The sequence below is a fragment of the Lottia gigantea genome, assembly GCF_000327385.1.
Source record: "Lottia gigantea unplaced genomic scaffold LOTGIsca_16, whole genome shotgun sequence".
NCBI lineage: Eukaryota > Metazoa > Mollusca > Gastropoda > Lottiidae > Lottia > Lottia gigantea.
In genome coordinates, this window is record NW_008707965.1 from 1,048,960 (window position 1) to 1,069,833 (window position 20,874).

The 20,874-nt window shown below is 32.8% G+C and overlaps 2 protein-coding genes across 2 annotated transcripts; both read right to left on the reverse strand.

The window, feature by feature from the left end:
• Window positions 1–144: 144 nt before the first annotated feature.
• On the reverse strand, window positions 145–13,002 carry LOTGIDRAFT_213120 (hypothetical protein; the record flags this gene model as incomplete). The annotated part of the gene is made up of 8 exons (XM_009051154.1): window positions 12,954–13,002; window positions 8,341–8,736; window positions 8,057–8,091; window positions 5,371–5,416; window positions 4,971–5,107; window positions 2,385–2,505; window positions 726–876; window positions 145–385 (listed from the first exon to the last, which is right to left on the reverse strand). Exons 2-8 carry the CDS (start codon window positions 8,375–8,377, stop codon window positions 145–147), a joined length of 768 nt encoding a protein of 255 aa, XP_009049402.1. The 5' UTR covers window positions 8,378–8,736; window positions 12,954–13,002.
• A 2,232-nt stretch (window positions 13,003–15,234) lies between these two features.
• On the reverse strand, window positions 15,235–20,096 carry LOTGIDRAFT_230887 (hypothetical protein). Its single transcript, XM_009051155.1, has 2 exons — window positions 20,079–20,096; window positions 15,235–16,685 (listed from the first exon to the last, which is right to left on the reverse strand). The coding sequence occupies exon 2, from the start codon at window positions 16,657–16,659 to the stop codon at window positions 15,751–15,753; it is 909 nt and encodes a 302-aa protein (XP_009049403.1). The 5' UTR covers window positions 16,660–16,685; window positions 20,079–20,096; the 3' UTR covers window positions 15,235–15,750.
• Window positions 20,097–20,874: the final 778 nt, after the last annotated feature.

The following is a 20,874-nucleotide window of genomic DNA, read 5'->3' on the forward strand; positions in this document are numbered from 1 at the left end:
AAGACAGGTTCCATGAGAACCTATGTAATTTTCCATGTATATATATGGCTGCTTCTTTGACAAGTTGAAATTAGGTTTGGCTAGATTTAAATGCCATATCTAGAGGTGTATTTTAATTGACTTGTTTCAGTACCTTGAGACAAGCTATGCAATATAACCTTTCTCAGTCTGCAGGTCCATTGATATCAATCTTACCTTTAATCCTGAGAATCTGGGATTTTTATAGAACATATTCATTTGTTCTGGAGGTAGAGGTCCGATGATTTTCTGAATGACGTAGAGTTGGTCTATTTCTGATTCTCCTGGAAATAATGGCTGGCCATCACTCAGTTCACCCATTATACAACCTATAGCCCAAATATCTACTGCTTTACCATATGGTGCTCTGAAATTATACTTGATTATTCAATAAAGGTTTTTTAAAATGTTAAAAATTTGCTAAATATTGTGGGAGCTCTATATAATTAAGATTTTTAATGTAAATATTCATGTTTCAAATACGTTAATGGCACAGGTGGGGATACAGCCTCTCAAACTCTCATTAAGATGCTTGTGACTATGATGTCTCTAGAGAATTTTAATTCTGCCTCTATAGTTGAGTCAGTCTTACTCCTATTCTCGAGAGGCTTGCGCCCCACTGAAATACATGCTAAATAAAAATAACCTTTCGAGCATAACACATGTGAATTATACAGATAAGATATGCCAAATGTTAAATTGCTTACCCTAGTAAGAGCTCTGGAGAACGGTACCATCTAGTAGCTACATAGTCAGTATAAATACCATTAGGATTAGTACTAATACTTCTAGCAAACCCAAAATCACACAGTTTTAATACATCATTCTTACCAATTAATAGATTCTCTGGTTTGATATCTGAAATAGATCAAATTAAATGAATTGACACTGACAATCTTTTACATGTATTCACTTACCCAGTATGATACTGATCAAAATCATGTTTAGCTACCTTTATCACTTTTCAGAATGGAGATTTTGTGTCATGCTATTCTATGATTGAGTTAAATTGAATTGATCCAACCTAGGATGCCACTCTATCAAATCATTACTATCATTTTCTTTATGAAAAGTTGTTAAAACATTAACAAACATACTTTTGAACAAACTTTTTAAGCAAACATCCCAGAGAAATATAAATTTTGTCAAAAACTTTTACAAACACGTTCGTAATCAACTTAAATAATCTTTAACAATGGGTTTAGATACTTCCACTTAGTAAAAAATAGAATACAAAAAATGGGAAACCACATTTAAATGAAACATAATCCAGATTAATGTTTTTTAAACATCAGACATTTGTAAACAACGTATATAGTGTTTAACAGTGCAGTTATAACTATATAACTATATAAATTATTTGATTGATGTGACAGTTAACATGATTTTATAATTTATAAATTATACACTGATCAATTTCTCTGTCAAAATAACAGATGACTTGTTAAATTAGCCACATAACTATCATTTTATCATGTAAAATAAAATTGGCTTAAATATCTGTTTAATTTGCATTGTAAAATTAAAGGTGGTATTCCAATAAAAAAATTTGTTTTAAGCGACCCCTATTTTTATTGCATAAGTTAACCCAAATTTGATTTGCATGTCAATCCAAAATTTTTGTGTATGTCTACCCGATTTTTATTTCGCATAATATCATGAATATTGTTAACATTGACTTTAAACAGCTTAATTTAAACTTGGTTGGAAATATTTTTGTATAGAATCAGTGAGTCTGTAACTTTTAAAGACAAAAGATTGATATAAAATTCATACCAAATGATTACAGATCTTCAAAATTCATTAATTTTATTCAAGAAAGTATTCAAGGGCTATCCATCTCAAAAAATGTAATTAAGGACAGTATGTAAGTTTATAATTTGGTTAAACATCAACTTCCAAGTTTCATCAGAATTTAAAAACAAATACAATCACACTCAAAAACGTAACCTATATGTAGTGTTGAATGTAAGTTTATAATTGGGCGATATTAAATGAATAAGTCTTAATTATTATAATTAACTATAATTATCCATTATTATAACCTACATTTTCTTTCATTACTGTTATTATATCAACTTATTTATCTTCATTATCATTTTATTGCCAAAAAAAACTATCAAAATAATTGGTATCGACATAGAATATTATGACTTGATGCAAAAGACAAAAAATTGGGCTAAAAAGAACTTAGTTTAGGTAAGTTTTTCCAAGTTCCATTTTGGCAGCTTTTGTTTCATAATCTGGAACTGGTAAGGGTCTGTTCAATTTACTTGACTGTGTTAACCTTTCAAGAATGACTGGCAGTGGCTTAAAAAGAGTGGGGGTGGGGAAGAATTGGTTGATTTTTTCTTACAAATACAAACCTCTATGTATGACACCATTAGAATGACACCAATAGATGGCGTTACACAGCTGGTAAATATAGCTTCGTACTTTCTCTAGAGCCACACCATGTGGTTGTTCTTCTAATAGTTCTAACATATTCTACAAAATAAATACATACAATATACTATCCTCTTACAGGATTTCCTTCAATATGCTGTGATTATTACCCACAATTCTCTCACAACTTGATACCATTTAGAGCTTTAAATAACGGACACCATTTTATGGTATACTACTCCTTAGTTTTATTACACAGTACGTTTCAACGTAGTGTCACTTCACCTGAAGATGACAATGTAGATTGTTGAAACCTAGTGTGTCACTTCACCTGAAGATGACAATGTAGATTGTTGAAACCTAGTGTGTCACTTCACCTGAAGATGACAATGTAGATTGTTGAAACCTAGTGTGTCACTTCACCTGAAGATGACAATGTAGATTGTTGAAACCTAGTGTGTCACTTCACCTGAAGATGACAATGTAGATTGTTGAAACCTAGTGTGTCACTTCACCTGAAGATGACAATGTAGATTGTTGAAACCTAGTGTGTCACTTCACCTGAAGATGACAATGTAGATTGTTGAAACCTAGTGTGTCACTTCACCTGAAGATGACAATGTAGATTGTTGAAACCTAGTGTGTCACTTCACCTGAAGATGACAATGTAGATTGTTGAAACCTAGTGTGTCACTTCACCTGAAGATGACAATGTAGATTGTTGAAACCTAGTGTGTCACTTCACCTGAAGATGACAATGTAGATTGTTGAAACCTAGTGTGTCACTTCACCTGAAGATGACAATGTAGATTGTTGAAACGTAGTGTGTAATAAAACTAAGGAGTAGTATACCATAAAATTATGTCGTTATTTAACGTGATCTCTACCCCTAAATGTCGCTTAAGGATCATTCAGAGCATATTTTAAAATGAACATGAATTTTGTGCAGACTGATGAAGATGACAAACTTTGGGAAATAATTAGACCAAAGTCCAGCATATTTCAAGAAAATCTTGGAAGAATTGAAGAAACAATGAACAAATCAATGTATTCATGAATACAATATAATAAGATTTTATAATCAATAACTAGGATTACAATAGGTCAAAAGAAATCAATAAATCAATATATCCTTGATTTTATCTCTTCTTATTTTGTCATAATCTTCTTGTTTCTAGTTGATCATTCATTCATTCAAACTATCATACATACATACCTTCACTCCGTCTTTCTTTCATTCATTCATTCAATCATACTATCTTACATTCCTACATACTTCCACTCTATCTTTCATTCATTCTTTATTTTCATATGGAAATTAATCTCCATGGATCATTCAAATCAATGTTCATTCAATTATCATGTTTATCTCAATTCATTCTTTCAATGTCTATATATTGCCAGGATTTTTAAACTGTAACATTTCTGTTAGTAATTCTACAAAAGCACTGGCACAGGCATATAGGCAAAACCTCTAGACATTCATTCAAAAATTCATACCACACTTAATCGCTAATAATTCATTTATTTGTTCATTCATTCTCTGGTTCATTCTCTCAATCCTATATGATTACAAGAGAACAGTTAAGAATAGCTAAGAATAGTTTTTATCAATGTTCAGAAATCAATCATTATTAATAATAATAAAAAGGTTAGATAGAGATAACTCTATATCAATATCTACAATGCTTACACAAATATTGGTTTTATATGATTTATTATTATCAATTTTCAATATTTTATATCAAATCACAGGGCTATCAGTTATCAGTTACTGGTAAGGTATGACACGCCTATATTTAGATGTTTTTTATTGTTTCAGGTTGTTTGTTGTAGATAAATACTGATCCTCTAATTGATATATTGATAGTTTTGATGAGTGGGAACTATGTGTATATTTCATAATTAGAAAATTTCCTTCAATTTTAATATTTCATAAGAAAAGGATGGATCAATCTAGAAATCTTGATGCTATAAACTTATTTCTTTACTGTTTTTTGGGTGTGGTTTTACATTACACATGTGCAACCCAAAATACCTCTACTAGTAATAAATTCAGTTATTTCATAAAGAAAAGGTATGAATGATCTAGATAACTGGATAATATAAACTATATCTATTGTATGTAAGAATTCAGATCTATTGAAGTCTACTTTATAGAGATTACCAATATGAAGTCTGTACAGATAAAGAATGAAGTGATTTTTACTTTTACCTATTATTACTGGACAATAAAGCTATAAAATTATTACTTTGTTAATATTCATACCGGGGTCATAATGGTCATGTTAAATTTAATAGCACGTAACAAGTTACAAGTTTCTAAATTTAGAATTGACTATCGACATCAGTTGTAATGGATAGAACCTGATGGCATAATACTTTAATATTTAACAAGTTTACCGTAGTTAACCTGTAAAATATTATATTCAAAATTCAATACTTACCCTGCTGAAACTAACTGCTCCATTATCATGAAGCAGATCTCTTTCTTTGAGGCTCTGGACAAATCTTTTAATAGCAGTTTTAATAAATTTCCTAACTTATACTACTAATACCAAACTCACCCTTTCCATGTATTCAAAGACTAAATATAATTTTCCTTTTCTTCTAAACGCCTCACGTAAATCAACAATATTCTCCTGTTTTAATGTTCGTAACATTTTTAACTCTCTTAATGTTGTTCTTCTTACGTCATCATTTTCTGTAAAATATCAAAAATTATTGTGATTCCACGATTCCAAATTTTACATGATTAAACCAACAACTGCTATCACTCGTCAAATATGATTCTTAATCCTGCATCTAAATTCTAGGTGGAGAGAATTGCAAACATGAAGCACTAAACTGCCTAATAGATGATGTGCTCCTACAAATATTCCTTACAAAATACAGATTTTCAGTCTCCCCAGATGTTTAGTGTAGGATCATCTGGATTTTTCTGAGAATGGAATCAAACTATCTTACCTTCACTGTCTTTAAATTTCTTTATTGCACACATTTCACCTGATTCCTGAAATATACAGAATTTCAAAAATGGATCCAAAATAATTTTGAACCTGTTACAGTCTACAGGTTAAATGGAAACAACATTTTCTTATGGCAAAAATCATCTCCCCCTCTGTTTTCAATCATTACAGATGTCTAGAGTTTTGTAGAGTTTATGCCCTTTTGTATATAAATTAATTCTAATCATACAACAGGGAGAAAAGGGCTGGTATTTATTAAAAGATCAATGTATATAATGATAACCTGGTATCAATATAATTAGATAAATAACAGGATTATTTTGTGATATTATTATATAGTAATATATTATATTGAAATACCTGTCTATATTATACCAATAATAGATGATTGATATTATTATCTACCCCAATAATTCAATATAATATCAACATTACATAGTACAAATATATCTCATTAAACAATGACATTGATTGGTGATATCTAACCTGGCTCTAGGATAGATCTAGTAGGGCTGTTGATTCCCTTATCATGAAAATCAGTTCAAGACTGCATTTTAGAAATTGAAGTCACAGACTCACTAACATTATTCTGTTATAAAAGGTTTGAAACAGATGTAAAAACTGATAAAAACAATGTTGACTCTTTTTTGACATTTTGCAAATATCCAATAAAAATTTCATGGCAAACCCTTAACCCTTATTAATTATGAAGTGTTTGTATATGTTATACCATCAATTTCATTCTAAACTAATGTTAATAATTGAATATAATATGTTATGAGTGCTACTCTCAGTCTCTATTTGATCTCCTTCAAGCCAGCTTTTGAGATCATGTCTAGAAACTTTATCTATATTTGAGCAATAAACAAGGCGTTTTTAAACTTCTATATCCTATGTTGATATTCAGATTTTTTAGGTTAATTTTATTTTAGTTCATAAAAAATACAAAGAGTCTTTGATCCTCTGAAATTGTACTGAGATATTTCAACTATCTAAATCTCTTATCCACTCGGTGGTTCTTATTCGTATGAAAATCATAAAATCTCTCTTGAATTTCCTTAAAGTGGTTGAGGAATAGCTCAGGCGGAAGCGACATGGATTGTTGTATTACTGTGGTTTTGAATCCCTTTCAAGGCAAGGGAAATTCTGAAGTCATGGCTAGTACTTCTTAAAGTTAGTGTGGTATTGGCTTTCAACCCTTATCACTTTAAGAAAGTTCATTACCCTATATTTGATATCAACTTGAAGATGTTAAAAGTCAATAATATTTTACAATCAATATCAATAAATAACTCTAAATAATTCTATTGTTGTGTTGTCATAACTTCATAAACAAAACAAAACTTGATATCAGATAGATACAGATCAATTCTTATATTAACAGGTCTGAATTTATATATTATCAAATAAAGATATTAATGTCCGTTGATCATATAAAATATAAACCTGAACAGTCTATATCATTTTCAGAAGGTTTATGTTCGTAACGAACACCTTATTCCAATTCATTTTGACACTGAAAGTGAGGTTCAAACGCAAATTACATCCTCCATTGATGAGATGACGATGTCTTATGAATGAATAGCCTCTGGAATGTCAACAGCGAGAAAATGGGCTTAAAACTGCCCTTTCTCATAAAAGTGTGATAGCAAACTTCAACTGAAAGTATCATTAAATAGCTTAATCAATTTCCAATTTGATGATGTAAAATATGATCAGTTTAGAGTTAGTAGGATTGGAGAATATGCTTTAAAGACACAAAGGTGTTGATGTTATTGCAGTGACACCTTGTTACCTTTTTTATTTGCGTTATGAGTCTCGTTCTGGATTCAATATGGCCTACACATGAATAAGGTCTTTAGACTTGCCTTGTGTTGAAACAACCTTGGTCAATGAATTAGTTACTCAGACACATGTTTTGATTTTGATTTGAATTTATTATTGAGTAAAATTTTATCATAAAAAATCTATTTTTATTCTTATCTAGACTTGTCTCAATCTATCTATTACACTTTGACATTTACTAAAAGCTTTTCTTCTAAAATTAACGTCTGTAACTTGGCATTGATCTGCCATGACAAATAAAATTTTTCAAACAATTTAATGCCCATTAAACATGCAATAATCAATAGCAAGAAATCAACATTCCAACTTCCATCAGGCCATGTTTCTTTTATTGTTAAAAATAAAGTAGCAACATGTTGTGATGGAAATATTTCCTGTGTTGCCGTGGACAACAAAATATTTTCTAATGGGGTTGTAAAGATGGATTATAACAGGCGAGTGGTTTTAATGTCAGAAAGATAAGAGAGGTTATCATTGAAGGCGAGAAATTAGCCCTCTATTAGCTGGCCTTATACAGCTAGTGTTTTATCTGACTCAGATAACAACATGAATGATATATGAACTTCCATGATACAAGTAAAGAGGCCAATGACGTCAAGGTATTAGATGGAGTTCGTAATAGCTTTATCTGACTAGAAAACACCATGAATGATCTAACCATTAGTTTTTAACTTTTTATTGTACAGTATTGTTATTTTATCTTGGTACGTCAATGGCATACTAGTCAAATACCGACACTAGTTGTAGGATGAATTAGTTTTTATCTTACAAAATTGTGAACAAAGATTGTTCATTGGGCATCTTATTCCTCTAATCATAATGCATGGAAGTCTACTTACCCTGTGTCTACAACGTAATACAACTCCATAGGCACCTACAAGACAAAGTATAGCATACACTATTTCATATATCATAAATCATTACATTACAGGTACTGTACTTATTAAAACAGAAAAATTAAAATGGATTTATACAAGGCTTCTTAAGAAAACTTTATGAGCACTTTCAGATCCACAATTATCACTTCATACAGTCACTTTCAAACAATCAAAAAACAAGATTTAAAACCTTGGTTTAACCTTAAGTACAACTGATTTTTAAATCAAAAACAAATAGGACTTACCTTCCCCAACAACTCCCAAAATTTCGTATTTGTTCATTACATAGCCGTTCACTGTTCACAGTCGTACATCAGTGTTCATAGTGGAGTTTAAATATAAATTCAGTTAGTAAAGGATTGTTTATAACGCACAATCATTGTTTTACTTTACATATTTAACACTTCCTTGTACATTCAGCTTCCTTAGCATTAACACTTAATGGTTCCTTAGAGTGTTCACACGATACAGGTCCTTAGCGTTCACACTCTATGGTTCCTTAGAATTAACACTTTATGGTTCTTCAGCGTTCACTTTTAGATCCTTAACGTTCACACTAACCTATCAGTTTCCTTAGAATTAAAACTAAAAGTTTACCTTGTTCCCTGTATTCACTGTTTTCTAATATTTATACAGTTAATCTGGAAAGAGAATAAAAGAATCATGATAATTGCTACTAATAAAATTCTCCTTAGCATAAACAGTATAGCTTCTGAATAAATATAATGTTTAAATTTCTTAGAGCTCTTCAAATTGAGAACAATTTTATATCATAAATGATTTCAAAAGAATTGAAAGTTTTTTTTTCGAAAATACTTGTATGGAACATGGATGTTCCAATACACTACCTTGCTGTTCCATCAATCAAGACAAGAAATCAGACTAGATGAAATAAACTGAAAATAATTTAATAATCAAGGTGTTAAAACATCTGTCAGTTTAATATTCTACTGTATTTTTACCTGTCTAGTTAATTATTGAAAACCCTGTCTACCTGCACAACACCTTTTATTATAACTTTACTATGATATAATATGTATATCATTTCACTTTAAAGCAGACACTAGAATTTCAAAAGCACTGGTCTGCTGTTCAGTTAAGTATTTTATTTCCTTTTACTAATAAGCTTATATCATACTGTAATACAAACACCTTACTTCTTATCACAGAGCAGGCAATAGAATCTCAATTTCTCTGGTGGCTGTATACAAAGCATATTGTATTTTTACCTGTCAAGATATTTATTATCCTGCACAATGCCTTATTGATATACCATAATATAATATAACATCTCATTTCACAGCTATACAGACACTTCAATCACAGATGTACTGGCAATGGCATCAAAACTAGATTGTTATCTTTATCCACTGAATAACTGATATGATATATCATAGTTATCTCTCAAAAGAATTCAAGTCCGATGAGAAATTTGCATTAAACTTGAAAACATAAAGAAATTAATCTACATTGTAACTAGTTTATTAACATTTGAAACGTATTTCAACCATTGTTGCCTCAGAAAAAATAGTCTCAAGTGAATCAAATCAGGTTGAAAACCTATGAAACTAATCCAAGTTAAGCCAAGTTTATTAAAATATGAATCCACTGTGTAAATCTATTGTATAGAGAGATCAATAGTCCCATATTATTGTTATTGAACAATACTATCAGATTCTCTCCAGATTTTCAACTTACAAAACAATACTATGCTTGACACCTCTTCTATTATAATTATTATCATTTCAAGAATTATTATCAGTATTCATGTTGACAGACAGCAGTATCAAATACTTTCCAGAAAGTGATTTCAAAACTTGAACTACACTGCACAGTAGTTTCTTCATTTAGTCACATGTCATCTTGCTCCTTCCATCCCCTGATAAATGAAACTGGAATCCACTTATATTTAACTAACGTTACTTTACCAAAAGAAGTTCGAGATGAGACGAAAGACAATATTATGAGAGAGAGAATGCCTTATAAAATGTAAAAGAGTTCTCTATTGACTGCTCAAATAAAGTCAAGAGATATCAATATGACTGATAGAATAGTTGAATAGAGATAAATAACCCCTGCTAGTCTGTAGGATTAGTTATATTATAGATTGATTGTTTCTATCAGGTCTTATCTATAGGTCATATTTACCTTACAGATTATCAGATTATATTACTATAATATTAACCTCTTAAACAATTTATATCATATCTCACATTCCTTCTACATGATTTTTTTAAAAAAATAATTACTGAAATTTGAGACATATTTTAAACAATTTGTAAGATATTATCTTGCATTTCATGGACGTGAATTAAAAAATTACTTAATTTAGAGGTATACCTCATGTAATATCATGCATTCCTTAGCAATGGCTTAGTCTTTATTTTCTTTTTTTTAATTAATTATTTAACCTTAGCGGTATATTTTAAAACAATCCTTTAAACATGGATAATATCTTACATTTATTGGACTTATACTATTCTTATATAGTTGCCAACACAGGATCAACTTTGTACATTATTGCCTAAGTTATTATCAAGCTAGTCATCTTCACCACAGACTTCACATCATAATGTGGTGGGTCACATCATTTTCATCTCTACAATTCTTTTAACCAATGATTGAGACTTACTGATTTAATAAGGTTTAAATCAATCTTCTAACTCTTTTAAAGTCATTATATACAGTACCATTTCTGAAACATACATTAATGTTAACCATCTCTACAGCTCATATAATTAGCCAAACAGTCCACCAGAACCTGCTTAATGAATTAACGTACTATTATCTTTATTCCCCACATTGACTAACTCATGTTGAAAACAGATATGTTATGACATCAAAATACAGAAATTAAAATGCAAACAAGACATGACTTATCACTTGCAATCTACCAACAGGAATTTAAAATATTCTCTCTATTCATGATCACACTTCAAATGTAAACTAAACTTTAACCTTTACTACACAAAAGATAATCTCAAAAAAAAACACACCTTAAAAAAAGTTCATGAATGTGAAGTCATACCAATAGAAAACTGATTTATTAAGTGTTTTACAAATAAAATTGGTCACCAATAAATTAAATGTTAAAAAAAGATAACGGTATTTACACACACCAGGGTACATTTGAAAACATTCCTGGATATTGGGATAAATCTTGAACATTTAGAAAGAGGCTACAAACCCAATCTAAAAATTCTATAAAGTAAGCTTAGAGAAGTATAAAAACATTGCTTTTCAACCAAATAATCATCAATATAATCCATTAAATATTGAAAAATTAAGGAAATGGTGCCATTCAGGAAATTACTAGTTATCACATCCATTTAAAAAGATGTTGAATATTAAGTGGATTTTCAAAGATGGCCTTCAGTCTAATAATACATTGTATTGTATCCTTTAGATGAAAAGTGGTCAATAATGAAATTAACCAGATAAAGTTTATATTAACCTTCACTAGAAAATAATAGAGTGTTAAATACTAAATAATAAATGATTGTTTACTTGTCGTTGACTACCATCAACCTGTCGTTACCTTCCCTTCGTTAGACAAAAACATCTATTTTTTATGAGAATCTCTATAGAACTCTATTTAGAACCAATTTCTCTATCAGTCTTCAGGTTAACTACAAGCATGGTTTATTCTCAGTAGACACCACAATTAGTACTTTGGGGATGGGGTTAAATAATTAAAACAGCTGTTGGGTGGGTATCTGGGGATGGGGTTAAAGATTTAAAACAGCTGTTGGGTGGGTATCTGGGGATGGGGTTAAATATTTAAAACAGCTGTTGGGTGGGTATCTGGGGATGGGGTTAAAGATTTAAAACAGCTGTTGGGTGGGTATCTGGGGATGGGGTTAAAGATTTAAAACAGCTGTTGGGTGGGTATCTGGGGATGGGGTTAAGATTTAAAACAGCTGTTGGGTGGGTATCTGGGGATGGGGTTAAGATTTAAAACAGCTGTTGGGTGGGTATCTGGGGATGGGGTTAAGATTTAAAACAGCTGTTGGGTGGGTACTTGGGAATGGGGTTAAAGATTTAAACCAGCTGTTGGGTGGGTATTAAGTATATGGGCGTTAGTGTTAGATCTAACACACGACACACGGTGAACTCACACACAATTCAGGTATTGCACTAGTTAGGTAGTCCGCCTCCATAAAATCTATCAAGTATTTATATGCACAGCTACAGAGAACTGTACGGTACTAGTTTTTAGCACAAATAGTTTTCTGTGGTCAGAATGAGGGTTGACTGGACTCGGACTTCAGTGCAAATAATGCATTATTAAGGCAAGGTATTATTAACAATAACTAAGGGTTTGATAGGTTTGTGATATTCAAAAAGTACGGTAAATTAAAAATCACTTATATAGTTGTGTTTCACATAAATTTAACTTTACAAAAAGATCTATTAATATCAGCTATAAAAACCTGCTTCTTCAGTTTTTCTATTATTGATGAAGGTATTTGAGTCATTAGATAGATTGGGAAAACTCATCAATAATTGGTAGATCAAAATGATGCAATGATCAAATGCCCCTAATTGGCCTAAACGCCCCAAAAATATTCTGTTAGGGCATAAAAAATACAAACATTCTATTCATTGTTTAACACAACATTGACTTGAACCGACTTGCTGAACTCTGTTTAACTTCGTCGCAAAAAGTTTATGAAGACGAAATTCGGAAAAAAAATAACGAACTAAAAATCAAACTGTTTTTCATTTAATTCACTCAAAATAAGAAAGAAAGGACCTAAAATGATAACAACCCTAAAAATTAAACTACCTTCATACGGTTTCTGGAGCTTGTTCGTGTTAATAAGAGCAAATAAATGAACAAAAGATTAAAATTTACCTCACTGCGAAAATAAATTGCTTGAGATCCGCCATAATATTTTCCTTGCCAACATACCCAGAATGCATCAACTTCCGTCTACTGCTTTTGATAAAGTGAAAGTAGAAAGAAACATGCCACACCCACAAATTACCAACTTAATATTTTGGCCTACTTTTAAATAAGATATCTATATTAGATATCTATCTATTGTGATCGGGCATGCAAAAAATGTATTCTAGTGCATGTGGGTGTGTGATCAGTGTCAGTCAGCGTTACTTTATTTTTCAGGGGAATAAAATCATGACTTGGTCTTTCAGTCAGATGCAATCCATGTTTAAATATTTCAAGATTTATAAAGGTATGCCAGGGCCAAAAGAGAACTATCTATCGGAAAACATGCAAACAACTTTTCTCTATTAACAGGAGTTCAATAACGCGACATGGAAATAAGCTAATTGGGATTATATAGGCCTGCTCAAGCTCTATGGGTCTTAAGACGAATTTCATCATGACTTCGATCATTTCATATTTCTACATATTTCGACTTTCTTTCTATGCTTTCCTGTTCTGTTTATAAATTGTATTTTCTATACATGTCATGAATGTTATTTTTCGTGGAATAAATAAACAAATAAAATAAAACAAATTGAATGTTAAATCAGTCGTGCGAAGGGAGCTAACCCACATAAGCCATATTTTATATCACCGTGAAAATGATTGATTGAAAATATCTTGGCTACCGCAATTTCACTAACAACAAACGCCAGAGTTTGCAACGAATACGACAATTTTGTTCGAAAATTTAGGTGTAGGCCACGGCCCACGGTCAGACTTGATTTTATGGAGGCAAGTAGTATATATATCCGGTGGGGCAATGGAGTGTGTAGTGTTGCAGAGATGATACTGGTCCGGACAGCGCAAACCTTTAGCGACTAATCAAAAAGGTTACACAACACATCCCAAGAAGCAAAGGAATTTATAAATCAAGATTATAGGTACAGATTATCGGGAAGTGAAAAACCACCGTATCACTTTTACGATAACCTGAAGTTTTCATATGCGTTGGTGGTCTTCTGTTCCATTGCTAACTGGTACTAACACAATAAATTTGCTACCTGTTCTTCAATGTACAAACTGAGCACCTGAATCGTATCACTGTCGCAGAAGTAGGGGTTGAAGGTCACCACTTTGGAGTGATTCAATCCTAAAAATGGGCACTTAGTCGTCTAGCATGTAATTTTCTACAGCAGATTGAGGTTTTTTACTACACAAAAACGGCATTATTCTAACCATCAGATTCGGGTGATAGGGCCGAGAGTCTGGCCATGGAATTCTTGCCTCGAGGCGGCTTGAACCCAATCGTCAACCCGCCACCGATCAAGCTACAGGCAAGAGAGGCAATAAGAGATATTCTGTCTGGTATAGGACGAGTCCCTTCTGATTGTGTTTTAAATTATGATAAGCTTTTGACTGCACCAGCGGATAAGCGTAAGAAAACGAGACAAATATATATCAGGGACTGGAAACATCAGCAAGTTTCGGATTGAGGTTGAAAATGTTAAACAGTAATTTGCCCAGTAGCCTACCAAAGCAGTATAATTACAGGCTGTAACTTAGTGTTATTCAAAACAGTATGTATCTACGCCATCAGTTCTGTCTGAATGAGGTTGGAGGTTTTTGTCGCCGTTTAAAGTCTTGAGTAAAATCTTGCGTGCTTCTTCGACAGGATTATTGCTCATTTCTGACAATTTTGAGTTGCCAAAAACGTATCGAAATCTATATAATATTTATCTTGTACAAAGATACTGTAAATTAATCAATCTCTGCTGAACTGAAAGGTTTTGCTGGGGCTTAATTCTCACTTGCTGGAGCCCAGTCCCCACCCTAACGACGAGGCTGTATGGACATGGTGGAAAACGATCGACTGGAGATTTTTGTCTCCTCGCGTGCCCCGCAGCCGGTCGGTAAAACTCTTGACAAAACTCTAGTTGGCGACCAAGACCGTTCGTGTTCCCGCACCTTAAAGGATGTTGCTGGTTATGCCGATTTTCAGTTTAAAGATCTGTATACAAAACATCACAAGCACGACTGACTGATTTCGGACCGTTCTCATTAAATTGTACGAAAACTCAGAGTCAGAGATCTATACTTATCTAGTAAAGAACATAAATGGTCATTATTAGCACACGGTCAAGCTCTATGCGTAGCTGGTATTCTGGTAAAGCAAGGAAGATTTTTTTCACTTTTAAAAACTCCTCTTCCATGAAGATAAGATATGGAAGAAATGACACTCCAATATACTGGATATTAAAATTTTATATACATATTATAAATAGTAGCATTATATAACTCTTATAACTTGAAACAGTTATATATTATAAATTATATACATGCAATTAAAATACTATAGCCTATATACATAATGGAATTCATAATCGCCTACAATAAATTAGATACATGACGTTATCCTGTCATGTTCGATCGTGTCCTTCTAGTTTACTGACCATGTACGATGGCAGAATAAAATATCAGAAATCATCATAATCATTTAAGGGCTGATGATAATATTATATACAGTCAAAAACAATCGTATTTAACTTGGACATATTGAATGTCCCAGAATTGTAAATTGTAAAATGAGTGGTTTTCAAAGCCTTCACTAGACAGAGCATTTGATTGGAGCAATAGTGGTTTAAAGGTTAACAACCATATAGCAATGTCAAAGGATTTACGTAAGGCACCAATAATTACGTCATTGAGCATGCGATGATTACACTAATAGTCTTTAAGGGAGAAAATAAGTGAGAATATTTCTCTACACATCCTTATTGAGCTCTCGTTCTACCAAATTCAATGGCTCTGTTTTAATATCAACTCTCTGGTCGGACCAGGCTACCATCGTCGCAGATCCTTTGGTTATCAAATGAATGCTGGAATATTTAGAATCATTTCCATCTTGATCTATTTGAACTTCCTTTAAAATTTTCACCATCTTACACTCCTCTTCCTCCAGAACGCCACCGGAAGCCTTACTTTGGAACGCACTCGCAAAGTCTTCAGAGTCCAATTCAACAAGATGCGACACACTTTTGTCTCCATGACGTTTGAACCAAACTGGAATCTTTCCTCGTGGTACAAAAAGTCCTGTGGTAATTTCAAAATCCATCACGTGGGTTTCTTCCAAGGCAAGAAGGTCACCAATGGCGCGCCATCCGGGTTTCACGTCAACGTGGGATCGTACTTCCCAGGTGAGAATGTCTCTGAAAACTTCACCCTTGATTTGCTGTACGTTCACACCGTTATCCCGTCCGGCACGATGCCTGGAGAAGTTACTCGGTAAATTAATGGAGATATTAACGTCTTTAGAAATAGTATAACACGTTTTCAGATCAACTCCTACCCATGAAGTCGTGTCACGCTTCCCTATGAACTCATGCGACTGTTTCGAGTCTGAATGATTTTCAAAATCACAAGAAAGGAGAGAAATCCACCTGGAACCTGTGGTCACTTTGCCAAACGGTGTAGTATACGTATTTTTAGTTGGTCTCAAAGAAAGTCTCTGGATGTTATGATCTACAGTCACGCCTTTCCAATCTACTTCAACGTAAAAGTCTTTTTCTTCCAGTAACCATTTTTTGAAGAAATTCGACTTGGTATAAATCCTATTGTATGCGTATCTTCGAAGAACTTCATTCAAATCGAGTACGTTTGCTGATACAGACATTTTCACTTCTCAATATTTATATATACCTGCAATAGACAATGAATAAAAATGATTATAATTATACCATGCAGATCATTATGTTAATTATATGCAAATTATTATGCTAATGATGTCATAATTGCTTTCAAATGCATTTTTCCTCAAATGAAGATGAATAAATACAAGTTATCTAAGGAAAATTCATTTGAAACTATTATGAAGTGAAGTTTTCCAAAGTAGCAAATATCAAGTTGTGGGTTTTTAACTCCCTTTACAGAAGAAGACAGTTGTGTCAGAACTTCAAGGTATCCAATCCTATACTTATTAACGAACCAGATTTAAACGAAGGCTATGACTTTCGAACTGCCATATCCAATAGACGAAATAAATAGAGAGATACTATTTATATGCCCGGTATACTGTATATTGACAAACACAGTTGCTATCAACAAGGCATCAAGAACTATCAGGGTGTATTCAAATCAACTTGATTTAACTCTTTGGCAGCAAAATAAACGCATACGTGCTCGCGAAAACAATTTGGACCACATTAGTCCACCTTGATAATTATAAACTTTTTTTTTAAGCTGTCCGATTATCATTATTATAGAACGCAATATCTCGATACAGATTTTGGCAGTCTTTTGCCTCCGTAGTCAGAATTCTTTTGTACGGGAGACCTTCACTGCCTAAATTCTAGATCTCCATCTCAGTTGACCAATAACCCGTTGACAGACAACCATCAAATATAGGAGAGCCCTGTTATGCTTAAAATGTCGTTTTTGGATAGTAATATAAATATGATAGTCAAATGCAACATTTCCGTGGATCCATTCATGGTCATGGATGATTGCAGAGTAACATCAGGTGTAAAATAAAATCGAATGGATCACCAGAAACTCATTGGTTTTTTTCAGGGGCCACAAAATTTTTCTAGGACAGGGAGGGGGGTGGGGGTGGTATATGCCATTCTTTTACTATGCAAAATAATAAAAACAAATTGAAAGGGGGGACAATGCCAGACCAGCCTCTTTTCACTCCCCCCCCCCCCCACCCCCGTACCCTTCGCCTGAAAAATGACGGAACGACCAATCAACAGGGAGGGATCTAAAGATCACTACATTGGAAAATGAAGAAATGAAATGAACAGTATCCACCCACCCACGATGGTTTAAAAACTGTCAGTATATTGATTTCACTTGACCTAATGTTCTACTGATTTGATATTTCACTGTCACAGCTGTAGATATAGCAAGATAAAAATATTACTGAATCGATATAAACTATGGTTAAAGTCATCACATTATTCATGCTACTATCCTTGTAATTGCACCAGTTAATAAAAAAATAAATTTGGTAATTCTTACATAACATTCGCCCAAACATAAAACAAAGGAGAGTCTGAAGAATTGAGGAGTCGACTTTTTAACTTCCAAATGTGGATAATTTTGGAAACACATTGGTATGGAGGTACTTTTGGTCAAATGGCTTGCAAAATTGTCCCTTTAAATGAAAATTAATTACAATATAAACGCGGTGTTCCGCTATATGAATTTATCGATGGTGTAAAAAAAAGAAATAAAAAAACCAATTTCATATTTTTCTGCATGAAAAAAGGAAGAGATGTAATTACATCAATGACATACTACCTTCCCGTAATTCACAATCCTGTGACTAGAACGCTAAAAATTACCATAAGCATTTTCTACCTAAACGCATTAACAAGGTGCATTGTGTAAGGCCTAATTTTTAATGAAACCCCAAAATCAATAAGATAGCTTTAGTAGGAAGACATCCCACAGAATCAAAGGAAGAGCAACATGGAGGCAACACATTGGTCTTTAATGCAATTAGATGAAAGAATGAAATTAGCCAGCTAGTGGATATAGAGAACGATGTTACATCGTAAAGGGAAACTGGTGACTTTAGTGGACTTAAGACAATTATACACAGACAGAAAGAAGCCACACAACTAACCCAATACGTCAACAAAGAGGATTCAAAGGTAGAAGATAGCATCTAAGCAAAATAAGTCAGAAATTCCTGAGGATAGAAGTATCTTTGAAGCTATTTACTAAATCTTAAGATAACAAACTTACTTCACAGAAGATTGGAATCCATGAGAAAATTACTAGTTCAACAAGTCAGTAATAGTCCTAGTCCATGTCCAACTAAAATAAAACAGTCTGTGATGGCCAGCAAGTGAGTCGTCTAATCTAGACCATTCCCAACACAGAGGTGAATCTCGTAACTTCAGATTGGCTTTTGATGCAATAGCGACTATGTGTGATTAACGAGGACATTAGGTACGTTTACCAAAGAAAATTATATTGAGATTAATTTAAGTCCATCTCAGGAGAAAATTTAGTGAAATTTTTAATGTTCAAGAAGATTTTATTCACCATTAGAGAGTGTTTGATAAGTTGATAGAAATAATATAGGGGTCTGTACTATTATGTGTGAGAAATCAGTGAATTCGGGACTTTTACTTTTACAGAATTATATTTACATATAAATTGCTTGCTTTTGGTGGATTTGTTGGCGTTTTCTAGACTTCGTAAGCTGTAAAATGGTGTATGCTACTAAATAATTAGTTTCTATGGCGTTACACTGTCAATGAGTCAATGACTATGTGATCACGTGATGTCCCGGGATGGTATATTATAATAGATGCAGTATTTGACATTATCAAAATGAATTAAGGGTAATAATTATTATATTATCGACATTACAATGTTAACCTGGCTTATAATTGACATTTACATTGGAATCCAACAGCTCAATGGGTAAAAATAACATCAGGGTACATTTCGATGGTGAACGACTCAGTCGACTGCGTCAGTTTAAAGGGTAATAATACAAAATAACGATGGAACTAAACCTTATTAATTAGTAAACCTGATCAGAATCTTTCCGAATCAAATTTTGAAAATATTGCTATGAAAAAAGGGCTCATCCGCACGGCGTCCTACGATAGTAATCTATTCCTATGTACGTATTAATGATTTCATATTCTCGTATTGCGTGTATGATTATACTAAAACCTTTAGCAATGAAATTAACGAAATCAAACATACAAGGGAAGTCACTCGAATTATCAGAAAACAGTTTTAACTGTTATATGTGTGCACACTGTAAAAGAGTTGTTTCAACAGTGGTAGTAGTCATGGCATCAAAATCCAAAAGTTGCTGTACGATATTTTCGTTTAAAGGGAGTTAAGAAGTAGGCTCTCAGTAATCTGCGATATCATGAAACTGGAAGTGTACCTTAACTTGTAATCAAAAATACACCAACCTACGTTTTCAAACGCTATAATCCTTGAGAGCATAATGAAACTTTGACGTAAAAAAAGCAACTTTTTACCTTACAAAAAGGAGTACAAATTCAAAGAAATTTCATAGAAAGCAGTATTTGAAAAATATCAATGCACATAACTTACCTTGTTACGTTGTCCCGCTTGAAAGAAATTATTAACTGATGGCTGTTGAACTGTTCTTACCATTATAAGTGTTCGGCTTTAATCCCCTACATGGAAACGCTTTGATCTTGATTACTTAATTCAGATCAGATTAAGCGCGTTCGATTAACAGTTCACTAACGACTAATTGTGTTCATTGTTTTAAAGTTGAAGACTGCTCAATGACAATAGATTGAAATTGTACCCATTGTTTAATGAAACGGTAGCCCTGGGGGAGGATTATCTGATTTAATTAGTAATTTTTAATTGGTAACTAGTGACCAGTCTATTGCTTAGTCAAGGCAGCAGCGGCGTATACGGTCGTTGGCGTCTTTGCTTTGATTTTATTATTTTGACACCCTTTCCTTGCTATGCGGTTAGTCCTAGTACATGGCGACAGTGGATTTACGACAGTTAAAACTGCAATCGTCGACGAACACTTGTAAGAATTTTAAACTTAACTCTCTTCCCTCTTTGAAACTTTCTGATGCTTCTACCCGTGTTTTCGAGTTTCACTTTCGCTCTGTTATGGACCAAGATCCAATCTGAGAAAGATGTAATCTTTCTTTGCTATAATTTTAAACCAAACAAATACTTCAAATATTTACGTTGCAGATAAAGCAGACCGTACCTTAAAACAATTCTTGGAACATAATTGAAATTAGGGCCTACTGTTCTTGGGACCTAACTTTTAGTCTTGGTACATAATATACTGATTTTGGTATATAATTAAAATTCTTGGTACTTGCTATGAATTTCTTGGTATATGATTACAGAT